The following is a 13,564-nucleotide window of genomic DNA, read 5'->3' as shown; positions in this document are numbered from 1 at the left end:
GTTAGATTCAGTGAACCTTCTTAGAATTTCCGTTGAATGGTAAAATTGCATTGTTCCTTTGGTCATGACCTCACTGGAAGCAAACCCTGAATTTGAGATCTGCGGTCATTTCTAAAATACCCAGGTTGACTCACATCTCCTATGGAACCAAAGTTCCTTACTGGCTTTAGAGTTTTATGGGTAGAAGGTGCCTAGAGCCCGTGAGACCTTTGTGTTGCACTTCGTGATGGACAAAGCATTTGAAATGAACGATTTAATTTGTAGAGAGGTGCTGAGAGGCAGGGTGTGTTTCATCAAAGTTTGACACATCGTAAACAATAAACAGCAGCTGTGTGAATGATTGAAAGAATCTTCGGTTTACAAGTAGAGACAGAGACACAAATGAGGTCATGAACACAGACAGGGAGGGGTAAAGTGGCTTGCCCACGGTTACTCAGCTCGCGGGTGCATCTATAAGGCAGGTCTGTATGCCGGGTCTTCTGATGACAGAAACTAGAAGAGCATAGGTTTGGGGGATGCAGCTTTAAAGCTTGAATCCCGTTCCTTCCCACTAACTGGTGGAGCAGGTTTTTGGTAACTTCTTTTGGAGCCTCCAGTTCCTAACCACCAAAGTGGAGATACTCCCCCGCTGTGCCCAGCTCAGGGCCTGGCACAGGGTAGCCACGGTAAATGATGGCAGCTATGACTTTGCTTTCCTTTCTGTTGTTATTACTGTTCTTAGCATAATACTACAGATGTCCCCTGAGAGCGGTTGCTGCACCAAGACTGAACTCAGAGCAGTCCTGGAGGAGACTCTGTAATAGAGTTCAGACGGAGGGCTCACCCACGTTTCAGGAGGGCGTTCTCATTCCCCAGGGCTCCTTTAGTCTAGGGAGTGCCGAGTGAGAAGAATGCCCCCTGACATTGACTGGAGGCTGCAAAACTGGCCATGGGCAAAGGGGCTGGGGAGCACTGTTTGCTGTTCGTAGAAACCCAAGCTAGTTCACGTTACAAGTGTCGAAGGAGAGTTGGGATCAGGGGACCTGAACGCATAGCCCGAAGAAATTCCTGGTGGGAAAGAGGCTTCATTTGCGTTGGGAAAGACTGTCAATGTTAAGTGAAATGGAGAATTTTTACATGTTGTTTGTTTGCTTGTTTGTTTAGAGAGCACAAGCAGGGGAGGGACAGAGAGAGAGGGAGAGAGAGAATCCCAAGCAGGCTCTGCCCAGTCAGCACGGAGCCCAGTGCAGGGCTTGAACTCACGAACCGTGAGATCATGACCTGAGACAAAATCAAGAGTCAGACACTTCACCAACGGAGCCACCCTGGTGCCCCGAAATGACAAAACCTTAAAACCATGATAACCAGGGACCGTGCCCACTTGTATTCATTGCAAACCTGTGCTCCCTGCATCCTTGAAGTACAGCTGATGTGCTCACATGAAAGGGAACTGAGGCAGAGGAAATAAGCATTTGCCTGATACTGACATTTCCAATATACATCTTGGAAGAGATTAGTATTTCCAGTATACATCTTTATATGCTACCCAAGTAGGTAAAATATTTAGATGAAAGTGAAACCAGGCCCCAAAGCAGGTCTTCTGATTACCAGAAGAAGAAAAAGATAGGTATTCGGGATCCTGCCCCGAAATTTGAATCCCACATCTGCCCATTAAGCAATTCTGCTCATTAACCAGCATTTAAATAAGAGTAGAAATGTGAAATAAAAGATGCCAGTTGCGGTCATATTTGACTAAATTTGATAAAGTTTACCCCCCGCCATTCTGAAGAAATGAGTAAGCAATAATTTAATGACTTAAAGGTTTGGGGGCATGGGGCATGGGGGAGCAGGACTAACTTACGGAGGCAAATTTAGGTTTTGCTAATTAAAACCATTTCTGTAGCATATTCACGTGCAAGCTGTATGCCTTATAAGGGAGCTCCATATTTGCATCATAGCTGCTAATAAAGTCCAATTTTAAAAACAGCTACGCTTTCAGAAGCAATTGTATATTTTATGAATTTCTTACTTTGGGCCTAGACAAATAAAGAAATGTATTTGGTATCTCTGGCTTTAAGGGATTTTCAGTCTAGAGAGAGCAGAAAGAACGTGCTCACATAAAACCATTAGTATAATACCATACCTCGTCTTTATCTTGTGTGTGTGTGCATAACTACCCATAACCACACGTGTCAGTATTAGCTATATACTAGAATAAGTTTATTAAATGGTGCCATGCTGGGGGCACTTGGGTGGCTCAGTCGGTGAAGCGTCCAACTCTTGATTTTGATTCAGGTCATGATCTCACGGTTTGTGGGTTCGAGCCCCGCGTTGGGCTCTGCACTGACAGTGTGGAGCTTGCTTGGGATTCTCTCTCTCTCCCTCTCTCTCTGTTCCTCCCCCACTTGTGCTCTCTCTTTCTCTCAAAATAAATAAATAAACTTTAAAAAATGGTGCCATGCTAAGTAAAAGGGCAAATATCTAGAAAAAGAGGGCTCAAGATGAACAGACGTCATTGGGGATGAGTTCTAAGAGAAGACTGGACTTTTGAGAAGGTTATTGCAAATCATCCCTCTGCCCAAAACGCTTCCATGGTCCCCATTCCCCATACTGTCATGGTGTCCCCAAACACCATGTCTGACTTTGAGAATACTCCATGATTTGGTCCCAAATACTAACCATTTCATGATCCCTATTAATTTCCGTTACATCCTTTTATGTAGAGTGTGACTTTGGTTTTGTCACCACTGTAAATTGGGTGACCTTGGGTAAGTTACTCAGTGAACCCGTCAGTACTTAGGACTCCTGAACCCTAAAGTCAAGGGGCTGGGCTCTGCAAAGATCGCAACAGTCCCCTTCATTTGTGCTGATTTACAAAGCACCCCCATCTCAATATTCCTATGAAATGGAGAGGACAAGAAATGTGCCATTTTTTACTTAAGGACACCAGTTGAGGTGCTTCTGTCTCCAGACTCAGTGCTAAATGTCCAGCCTAGAAATGTTAGGTGTCTATTCTCCCTCTACCTGGCCCCAGACTCAAACCTTCATCGCTGTCTATTTGAGTCCTGTCCATCCTTCAAAGAACAGTCTCATTCCCATGTCTCCCCAAGGTTCCAACTTTTATAGACATCCCCAAGTTAGAGACAGAAATAGAGTTCGGTACCATACACCTCCCCGCATAACTACCTACCTGCCTATCCATCCAATCCTATGCTTCCCAGTGTGGTTCCCGAGCCTGACACATGTCTCTGCAACTGGGAAGTGAAACCTCACAGCCCTGCCTGTTGCTTCTCCACACCCGGCAACTGCCTTAGCTCAGAGGAGCCCATGCAGCTCATTCAGGAGAAACTCACGGGATTGATTTGGGATCAGAGTGAGATAAGCTTAGCTTCCCCTGTTGTGGGACAGAGTGAACGGGGGAAAAAAACAGAAGTGAAATCCAAGCAGAATTCAAGGTCCGAAGTCCAAGTGACCTTCAGTAATGGTAAAATTAGGACCCACTGGGGTGAGAGTATCCAAAAACTGAGATTTTCTTTTTCCCTTCTCTCCCCCATAGCACATCCTACACACACAGGCGCGCCCACACACACACACACACACACACACACACACACACACCAGCGTGAATTGCAGTTGCCAGCTACCCCTGGTGACTCGGTATGCTGCGGTGAATAGCACTGGGCAGTGATCTCGGCGATTCTTCTGGACCCCAACACATGCTGGAAACCAAGCACATGGCCTTATTAGGTCGCTGTTCTGTGACTATTGTCTGCTTCTAACTAGTCCTGCCTACAAGTATTCGGAATTGCAGAGCTTTGACCAACTTCACCAGTACCTATAGGAGGACGCAAAACGCCACACAGCCGTGAGTTAGGACCTGGTTCCTGGACAGCGACAGCGGGCAGAGGAGGTGCCAGGGCCACCAGTTAACCCCCAGGTGAACTCACACTTAACTGCTGCAGCCCGGGGTGTCAGGAGAGCCCAGCCCCAAGCAACATGGACTCCGCAACCTGTGCTGGGGTCCCAGCAATTCTAATGATCAACTCTGTGCCTCCCCGCCCTTAGTTTCTCTGTGCCTTGGTTTCCCCAACTGTAAGAAGAAAATAATGAGAGCAGCTGCCTTACGAAGTTCTCACGAGAATGACATGAATTCGAGTAAGTGAAGCTCATAGAACAGTGCCCGGCCCAGAGCCAATAACAAGAAAGTGTCAGTCGCGATCATTTTTAGCGTTATTACTGTTATCGCTGTTGTTGGGAGGATAGAGGTGTGATAGGAGACTATTGCTGGAGGAACTTTTCCTAGTATAATCGGGCACACACGGAGGTCTTGCACTGCAGCCTCTCCCCCACTCTCTACCCACGCCCCTCCTCCAGCACATGCGCAGACACCTGCGTTTATAGAGGAAGAATTCCTTTGAGAAAAGATGTTCCTTTCCTCTGGTGACCCTGACTGGAGAGGCCGCCACACTCTGAAGTGGTCACCTGCTCCTCTTCTCCATGTCTTACCGACCCTCTGGACCAGGAAAAGGAAAGAAAAGAGCAAGAATATTGAAAAACAGCCAAAGGTCTGTTACAGACTTCTCAAAATAGATCAGACGTGCACACACATACCCAGGAAGTTGGTCAGAATACTTACGAGTGCATTCTAAATAAGCCGGTTGTTGCATTTCCAAGGAAAACATTGTTCAGGAGTCGCCTGCGGACAGCTCACCTTGGTCACCCAGGAGCTGCCCGTTGTCACCTCCTGCGCTCTCAGAGCGATGGCAGCTCCTTTAAAGAGCCTGGGAAAGCTCTTCGAGAGGTTGTTCGTGTTTGCCCTGCCACATCCTAATATTCCCATCCTTCATAAGATTGACAAGTATCCTGCTGAATATTTCATATGAAACATTTCTTCCATGTTTAAAGTGGGGAAAAGAGAAAATCCTTCAACAAGAAGTCCCCAGAGGAACATTTAAGACAGGCGGGCCTCTTTAGGTCAAGTGGGGCGAGGGGTTAGTTGGGATAGGAGCGGAGTCCCTTCGGAGTATGAAGACTTCTATGTCCGTGAAGGACCAGTAGGAGTGTGATCAAGAAAGGGACATGCCTGTTGCGTGAGTATCAGGTGTGAGGAGAAAGACCCCTTAAAATGATGCCATAGTTTATTCCAGAACAGCACAGGGCACAGAAAAGTCTCAAAGCAGGGCAAGTGATGACCTCCGGAACAGCCTGCCTTCTGGAGTGCCAGGTCTGACCAGGAGCATAGCCTTCTGGGAGTTTGCTCTGCCTACTACAAGGATGTCATCTGACTCTATTTGGATGGCTGTTCCCCAAATAACTCCTCCAGCTCCGTCCTCCGTGGGCACTCACAAGCTCATGATGCAGGGGTTGGACCATGGCTATAGAGTCATTCGTGTAGATAATCAGGTAAGACCTGGGGCAGGGGATTCCAAGATGGGTAGACGGAAAACCTGCTGCTTGGTAACTTTCTCAGCACAGTGATGGGGCTCCAAAACTGCCAGTTCTCTCTCTCTCTTTTTTTGCCATTACATTTCGTCATTCAGCATTAAATAAATGAGTCAAGTACCCACTATGGGCTAGAGACTGAATCTGGGGTTGAGAGGGCAGGAAGAAGAGGAAGAGATGAATATGGTTAGAACCTGCCTGGGGAAGCTTATAAACGCAACACACAGCATTTGAAAGAAGCGGACACGAAGAGTTGAGAACCCACAGTAACATGGTAGTTCGTGTGGGGGTGTCAAGAAAGCCGCTCGGAAGGGTTGATATTTAGCTAGGTCATGAGGAAAGAGAAGGAGCTGGCCAAGCTAAGAGAAGGGCCAGTGGACGTAACGCGTATATTAGTGATTACAAATACAAAGCGTGCGATGAAATAGTCCGGGTTCAGATGTTAGCGTAACCATTTACCAGACTGTAAGATCTGAACCAGGCTCTTCATTTCCCTGAGCCCTAACTTTCTCATCCATAAAGTGGGGATAATTCCACTCATCTCCTAAAGAGACTTAAGTGACCTAATGGCCGTAAGGCTCTGGGCACGTACTGGCCCAAAGTACCTGAGTGCAGAGACAACTATGGTTGTCCTTTAGCTTGTTTATTTTTGTTCTGAGTTGTTGTGAAAGTGGCAAAATGGCACCCTGAGAAATCCCAGCCTCCAGAGAGGCCCAGTTTTCAAGGAGGCTTTGCGTGGATCTTCAGCAGCCCTACGGTCAGGCCGAACATGTTGGCATAGTGGAATGTACTAGCACAGTGGAATATTCTTGCGTCTCAGCTTGTAAAATATACAGATAAGTTTCCTCCAATTCTCTCTAATTCCTTCTGGCTCCAGGGCTTTTCAGCATGAGTCACACCCAGTCGGTAACTGGCAAACCCCAGTAAGGAGGAAGTGAAATGCCAGCCTCCTCCCCATCCCCCACTCACAGCACCCTGCCCACAAGTGTCCATACCTTCCTCACAGGGCAAAGCCTTCCCTGGCCGGCCACACCTTCCTCCTTTTCTCTCTCCCTGCCCCTCCTTGAAAAAAGAGTAAGTAGGAGGAGAAGGGAAATTCCAGTTTGGTTTAAACAGAACTCTGGGGGAAGTGACATTTGTTTTCACCAGGAGGAAATCAAGCCTTTTCAGTTACCATAAAAGTTGTGCTAATGTTGGCTCAGCAACCCATTATGCTGGAACCATGATGCCCCGAGGTGCGGAACTTCCCAGGATGAGGTTCCCCGCTGCTGCTTCGGAAGGTAGCTGCTGTGGGGGGCAGAGCAGGCTTGCCACACAAGACCTCCTAGGCTCGGGGCCTGATAGAGATCGACTTCCAGAGGACCCTTGCTCCCTTGGCTGGCACCCTATGAGGAGAGCCAGCGGGTGGTGGAATAGTTCATAAGTGGTCCAGATATTGAAGTACGACCTATTCTACCTCATGTGGAGCAGGACCAACCCTCAGAAGGGCCCCTTTGCCCAGCTGCCCTCAAGAGCCCAGCAGGGGGAAAATCACCTGCTAATCCCAGCTCTGGTCGCAGGGGCTGCCCTCTTGTGAACAAGGTAGGATGACCTTGAGAGCCCCATTTGAGGATCGGGGCTTCGAGAGCTAGACAGCCAGCAGCCACTTAGAGGGGCAGCGGGTCACTCTATCGCTTGCCATTTTTTTGAGAACGGCACTTGACTTGGGGAACTGCCTGATTTATCTCTGGAGAGAGGCGATACATAAATATATCCAGTAAATCACGGATTTGGAGAAGATCCAACTGCCTAGGGTTAGGAAAGAAACTCTGAAAAAGGTCAAACCTACAGTTTCCTGCATTAAACTCTGCGGGAGCAAGAAAGAGTCGTCTCAGAGAGAAATCAACTCTATTTTGTCTCTTTTCCCATTTTTTTGAAAGGGGCAAATTAAATTTAAAGGTCAGTGTTTCAACTGCTCCTAATTGCAACCACTGTATCTCTGTGAGTCTTGAAAGGCCCCCAGCACCTTACCTTGCAGTCATAATCCTCATTTCACAAGCTCTTTTAAAAGAGCTGTTAAGAGGCTTCCTTGAACTTTGAATTGTTCTAATTTCAGCACAGTTTGGAGGCCGCAAAGCCAAGTGCAGCCTTTCAGAGGAGGAGTGGAAGTTTTCCGTAAGGGGATCTGACCTTGAACTCTCTCTACTCGATCCGATCTGTACATTGGACCATTCCGTGCCACAATTCTATCTTTACAGTAGTAACAAGGGGAAAAGGATTAACCTGATCATTGTACTAAGCTGGCTCTGAAGGATTCCAGGAGCAAGGAGGTAGGCATGTGAGCGTCCACACGTGTGGCAACTCTGAAACGGTGGAATGTGGTCAGTCTGTGTAGACACGTCAAGCTCTGGTCTTAGCCTCAGGGTTAGCAGCGGACCTCCTTGGCTCCCTTTGAGAGACATAACCAGCAGCGCGTGGATGTTTGATGTAGCCTTCTTTCACCCAGAGCTTTTGGGGAGTTAATAAAGAGTTAATAAGTAAGTAGACTGATTTGCTTCTTAGCTCTGCTCTAATTCCTTTGGTGGAAAGGTCTAATAAGAACAATATACAAAAGGCATTCATAAGAGAGGGAAAGGAATAAAAGGAGAAATGGCAAAATAACCTACAAACGGTAAATCTCCAAAAGCGTGGGGCAGATCCATCACCTTTGAGGTCCAGTACACGACAGATGGGCACCGGTGGAGGACAGTACGCTTTGGATAGGACTTGGGCTTGGCGCGCATGGCTCCTCATTTAATCCCTCCTCAAGTTGTGTGGGGGGTGGAGCAGCTCTTCTCTCTCGGTTGCTGCAGGTGATGGGCATGCCAAGTCGGTGTTACCGAAATAACCCGTGCTACATACGCAGCTAACCGCGATGGGGCCACACTTGGATCTACATATTCGGACTCCCGATCCCTGATGCTCTTTCCAGTGTGACGAAGGGCCCCATGCGTTGGTTGCAGTGGTAAATAGTTTCTCAGTGGACTGATGGGGTCCCTAACACCAGCTTTAGCATCGAAAAAAAGTCACTTTAATTATTAGGGGACAAGAGCCCAATTGATTCTTGGCATTTCCCAGGTGAAACAAAACTGAAGTATACACATCACAATCCAAAGCTCACACAAAAAGAGCATTGTGCTCCAAAGTCGTAATACTTGGAAGCAGTGTGACTATTCTCATAAGGCTACGTGCTCAAAGGGTTTTTTAGCTGCTCATTAGTAGTTGCCTTTGGAGCCAGATTTCAAACTACACAATGAAACGTTCGTGTTACTTTATAATTACATCTGGTTATTTCTATACACAGAAAGTGGTGTTACCTATCAGACTTGACCTTATTTTTACACCAAACTTGACTTTACTCTCCACAAAACCGAATTCACCTTTCAAGGATGAAAGTTCGACACACTTTCCAAGAAGGAGTTTTAAAACATGATCTGATGGCATCGTTAAAATGAGCGCTTCTCCTACCAAGGTGATCCTTTTGAAGCAGACACTACTGATCCGGCTGTGTGGGTCTGGTTTATTTAAAAACCAACCACATTACTTTGTAGTGACCCTTGAATAAAACACCCTAAGCCTCCCAAGATTTCACAAGGGATAGAAAGAGGAGCCTGAGCCTATAGAAGAAGGAAACAGGGTGTCAGGAGATTTGAGACAAGAGTCTCCGAAAATCCCCGCAAACACCAATAGCAACAGCAACAGGTTGTGTCATCCTTAAAGCAAAAAATGTTACTGTTGACTTGTTTCCAGAACTCTGGACCAGCCAAAAGGTCCTAATAGTGTTGGTCATTTAACAAATCTCTCCTAGAATGAGAAGCATTTTGGTGACAGAATTAAGACCCTGGGTTTCATGCTAGCTCTGACTTCTGTGCAGACTGATCTGAAACGAATGCCCTTCCTTCATCTCTCTCTGTGCCTCTCCTCCTCCACAGGCAGCATCGCCGCCATTACGGTGACTGTCATTGCCGTCGTATTGTTGGTGTTCGGAGTTGCAGCGTATCTGAAGATCAGGTGAGACGCACCACACTTTCTTCTTTATGAAGAAAAGGATGCCATTAGAGCTGGATTGCTGAGTGCTTGTTTCCTGATACGTACTTAGTTCTTGGAAATCCTGGCAGGGAAGTGAAAGTGGCCGGTGCACTACACATTGGACCGGAATAGATGGTACAGTATCCGAATGTTGGCAAAGCAGAATAAATAAGCAGAATAAATACGCGGCACGATGATGTAACGGGACAAGAATGAACCTGTAGTCAGGAGGCTGAAGCCTTGGCCCTCTGCCCTTAACTACCCCCTTTACCCTGAGAAGGCCACCTGCCTCCTGGACCTCAGGTTTCTCACTTGTGAAGTGGGTAGAGGTGTGAGCTCAGTGGTTCCTGAATATCGACGTACAGAACACTGATGTGTGGCTATGTACCCGGTCGATAAGGAGGTTTTCACGGGTTCTAAAGCAAAAATGTTGAAAATACACGGAAAGTGTAGTGTATTCTCTATAAAATAGGGTTTTCCCCTCTGAGATTATGTCCTATCTTTGGTTTCAAAATATCTCCTCTTTTATGAAATGAAGGTGATCACAGATGGTAGCTGAGGTTTTACTTGCCCTAGTCAAATAGAAAGTTGCAGTAGATTATGAGCGCCCACTTTTGTTGTCTCCTGCTTTGTGAAATCCCAACGGCTCAAAACCACGTGACTTACACCGAGGGTCCTCACGGCGAAAACATGCCTCATGGCAAGCAACAGTCTTATTCGCCATGCCAGTCTGTGAGGTGCCTCGAATAAGGGACAGAAGGGCACGTGCGGCCATGGTGAGAACAGCCCCTCTCTGACCTCCAACCCATTCTCTTCTCAACAGCTGGAGCCATCTTTATGGTGGCCCTGGTGCTCCCTCCCTTAAAAGCCCCCAGTGGCTTCCCCCTGCACTGAGAGTTAAGTTCTAACCCTTCAGCTTGACCTTCAAGGTCATTCGCGGGGCCTGCCTTACCTCTTCTCACTCATCACACGTCTCCCTCCTAACCACAGAGCCACAGGTGCGCTGGCTGGCTGCCCAATTCTTACAGACTATGCCAGGCTCTTTTTCTCTCCAGGCCCTTGGCTCTGGCTGGTCCCCCTCCCTGAAGGCTTTTCTTCTAGCTGCCTCTCACGCAAAGCTTTCACATCACATCTTCCAGAAGGCTTCCTTTCCAGTTTGGTGCCCTTGTTCTTTACTATCTAAGTGCCTCATTACTTTTGTCCTAGCTGTTAATCACTGTCTAGACGCACTGTTGAGCGTCCGACTTCGGCTCAGGTCACGATCTCGCGGTTTGTGAGTTCGCGCCCCGCGTCAGCACAGAGCCTGGAGCCTGCCTCCGATCCTGTGTCTCCCCCTCTCTCTGCCCCTCCCATGCTCATGCTCTGTCTCTCTCTGTCTCTCAATAATAGGCAAATGTTTAAAAATTAAAAAATAAATAAATAAAATTAAATATTTATTTATTTATTTATTATAAATATAATAATATTTATAAATATTTATTAATTTATTTATTTATTAATTATAAATATAATAATATTAATTAAATATTTATTAAAAATTTATTAAATAAAAAATTAAATAAAAAATTAAAAAAAAATAAATAAAAAAGAATACCTAGTCACTCGGGCACTGCCGTGCACACACATGTACACTCCTCACAGGTTCTTCTTCTCCTCAGCCGTGCTGCTTCCTCAAGAGGTGCACATCCGGGGCTTCCCTCCTGGCTTGCTTGCCTCCGTGGATCTCACGGACTTCATTTATCATCTCCATCACACTTCACACGTCTCCGTGGCTGCCCTGTCTCATTTCCCCTGGCCACCCCAGCCCAAACTGACACTCACCAACTCTCGCGCCTCTTTCCCTTGTTTTTAAAATGTTAATTTATTCATTTTTGAGAGAGAAAGAGAGAGCACAGGGAAGGGGCAGAGAGAGACAGAGAGAGAGAGAGAGAAAGAGAGGGAGACGGAATCCCAAGCAGGCTCCACGCAGTGAGCACAGAGCCCAGTATGGGGCTCAAACTCACAAAAGTGTGAGATCGTGACCTGAGCCAAACTCAGGACGCTTAACCAACTGAGCCACCCAGGTGCCCTTCCGCTCTTCTTGCCCTGTTATCTCCCTCCATCTTTTGTTCTAAATTGTGCACAGGATCAATCGAACGATGGTGTTAAATATGAGAGCGCCTGGTACTATCACCTGTATCTAAGGTACAAAGCACAGGAAAGCCAGGTTTCAAAGAGAAATTGGAATTAAAGGGCCAGCGTCACCTGTGTCTAAAAGCCTTTATAAAAGCATCTTTGTCTCCTTCGTAGTTTAAAAAATCTTTTTCTCCATTAAGTCTGTATTTCCTTGACCAGAAAACTTAATTTTATGAATTATATCTTACTAAATGGTACTCTTTTCCAGCTGGTTTCCTTACTAGTTTATCACTGCAGATACACCATTTTAATTCTGAGTTAAGTTGGCTTTTGTGAACTAGTCTGGGGACCTCATTCCCCCTTTGTAGCCAGTTTCTCCGTGTTGGGGTGGGAGGAGGCAGAAAAGGAACTTTGAGAAAAGGGTAAATTTGAGAACCATTCTGTTGTCACAGTGGTGAGTTTCTTAAGGGCTGTGTCACAAAAAGTGTGACGTCCACTGGAATGTGGAGTGAAATAAAACACTCTCCTCTCTCCATGCACTTGCCAAAAAGGATCTTGAAAGAATCTAAAGACTCTTCATCTTGACTCCAGGCGAGAATTCAAGATTACTGTCTCAAACCACTGACTACAGACAGGCAGTCTAGAACCATGATTAAAAATTAGACTCCAGGGGCTCCTGGGTGGCTCAGTCGGTTAGGGGTCTGGCTCTTGACCTCGGCTCAGGTCGTGATTTCACAGTTCATGGGTTCGAGCCCCACATCGGCCTCTGTGCTGACAGTGTGGAGCCTGCTTGGGAATCTCTTTCTCTCTCTCTGCCCCTTCCCCACTCATGTCCTCTGTCTCTCTCTCTCTCTCTCAAAATCAATAAATAACCTTAAAAAAAAAATTCAGACTCCAGAAGCAGGGAGACCTCGGTTTGAATCCACACTCTACCACTTCTTAGAAGGCTCTGGTGTGACCTGAAAATGTCACGGAGCTTCACAAGCCCTCACTTCTCCTTCTCCCGTAAAAATAAGGGCCACGGTATTAACTACTTGGTAGCATTGTTGGGAAAATTAATGGACCTTGCTTCCCAGGTACCTAGCACTGCCATCATCATCACCATCATCATCAAAGTTGTCAGCGGGAAGGGCTCTCAGCGGAACAGGTGCATTCTAGTTCATGAGCATTAGCGGTGTGCCAGTTACCCTTCTAGCACTGGGGTCCCATCAGTGATGAGACACAGTGCTCCCATCACAGAATGTACTGTGTTTGGAATATTTTGCTAGCAGATCATAAAAATTGGTTCTAATGAGTGCTGATTAAAATTGCATCACGTTTTATTTTAAAAATTTAAAGTATATCTTCTCTGGGCATTCTCAACACGAGGTGAACTCAGTGAATGATTACACTGAATTCGTCATGGCTTCCCTCCCCGTGTAGGCCCTCTGTCTTAAATGTAGAAAGGCCCCAGTGGTATAGGTTTGAGGTTGTTATTTATCTTTGGGACTACACATTTAAAGATGGGTAAAGTGATCAGACCCCTCTTTAGAAACCCCCTAAGGAAAACCCCTTTCTGCTGCTCTGTTAATTATTTTGGCAAAATGATAACATAAGGAGGTTAAGAGCCCTCGTGCATCTTAAGGCTGGGCTAGAAGCGCTTCAAGTGTTGTTTTGCCAGATTCTTGGAAAGCCCCACTGATCATTCATCAAAAATACATTTGGCTAAGTCGACAAATGTGTGTGTGTACGTGCGTGTGCGTGTGTGCATGGGGGCCTGCCTGTGTGCATGCATGTGTGTGTGTATACTTCCTTGGCTGGAAGTTTATTCCATTTCTATCATCCCCGATTTCTGAGAAATAGAACATGACAAGCGGTCTGTTTTCTGTGGTCTTTCAGCTCACTTGGCTTGGGTGGAAAGTGACTGAAATCACAGCCCGTGAGGGAACCATTAGTTGCTGGCGTGTGACCACGGGCTATCACCCTGGCCCAGCCAGTGTCC

The 13,564-nt window shown here is 46.5% G+C and overlaps 1 protein-coding gene across 2 annotated transcripts in view; it reads left to right on the top strand.

Annotated features, from left to right (window-relative positions):
• PARM1 (prostate androgen-regulated mucin-like protein 1) overlaps positions 1-13,564 on the top strand; it is a 112,722-nt gene that overhangs the window by 85,634 nt on the left and 13,524 nt on the right. For both annotated transcript variants that reach the window (XM_045473744.1, XM_045473743.1), the window contains one exon: positions 9,372-9,450. In XM_045473744.1, the coding sequence (XP_045329700.1) occupies positions 9,372-9,450 (79 nt within the window). The remainder of the gene's footprint in view (positions 1-9,371; positions 9,451-13,564) is intronic.

This window comes from Leopardus geoffroyi, chromosome B1 (assembly GCF_018350155.1).
Source record: "Leopardus geoffroyi isolate Oge1 chromosome B1, O.geoffroyi_Oge1_pat1.0, whole genome shotgun sequence".
Classification (NCBI taxonomy): domain Eukaryota; kingdom Metazoa; phylum Chordata; class Mammalia; order Carnivora; family Felidae; genus Leopardus; species Leopardus geoffroyi.
The sequence above is the reverse complement of the archived record's forward strand: the minus strand, read 5'-3'. Positions and strand labels throughout refer to the sequence as shown.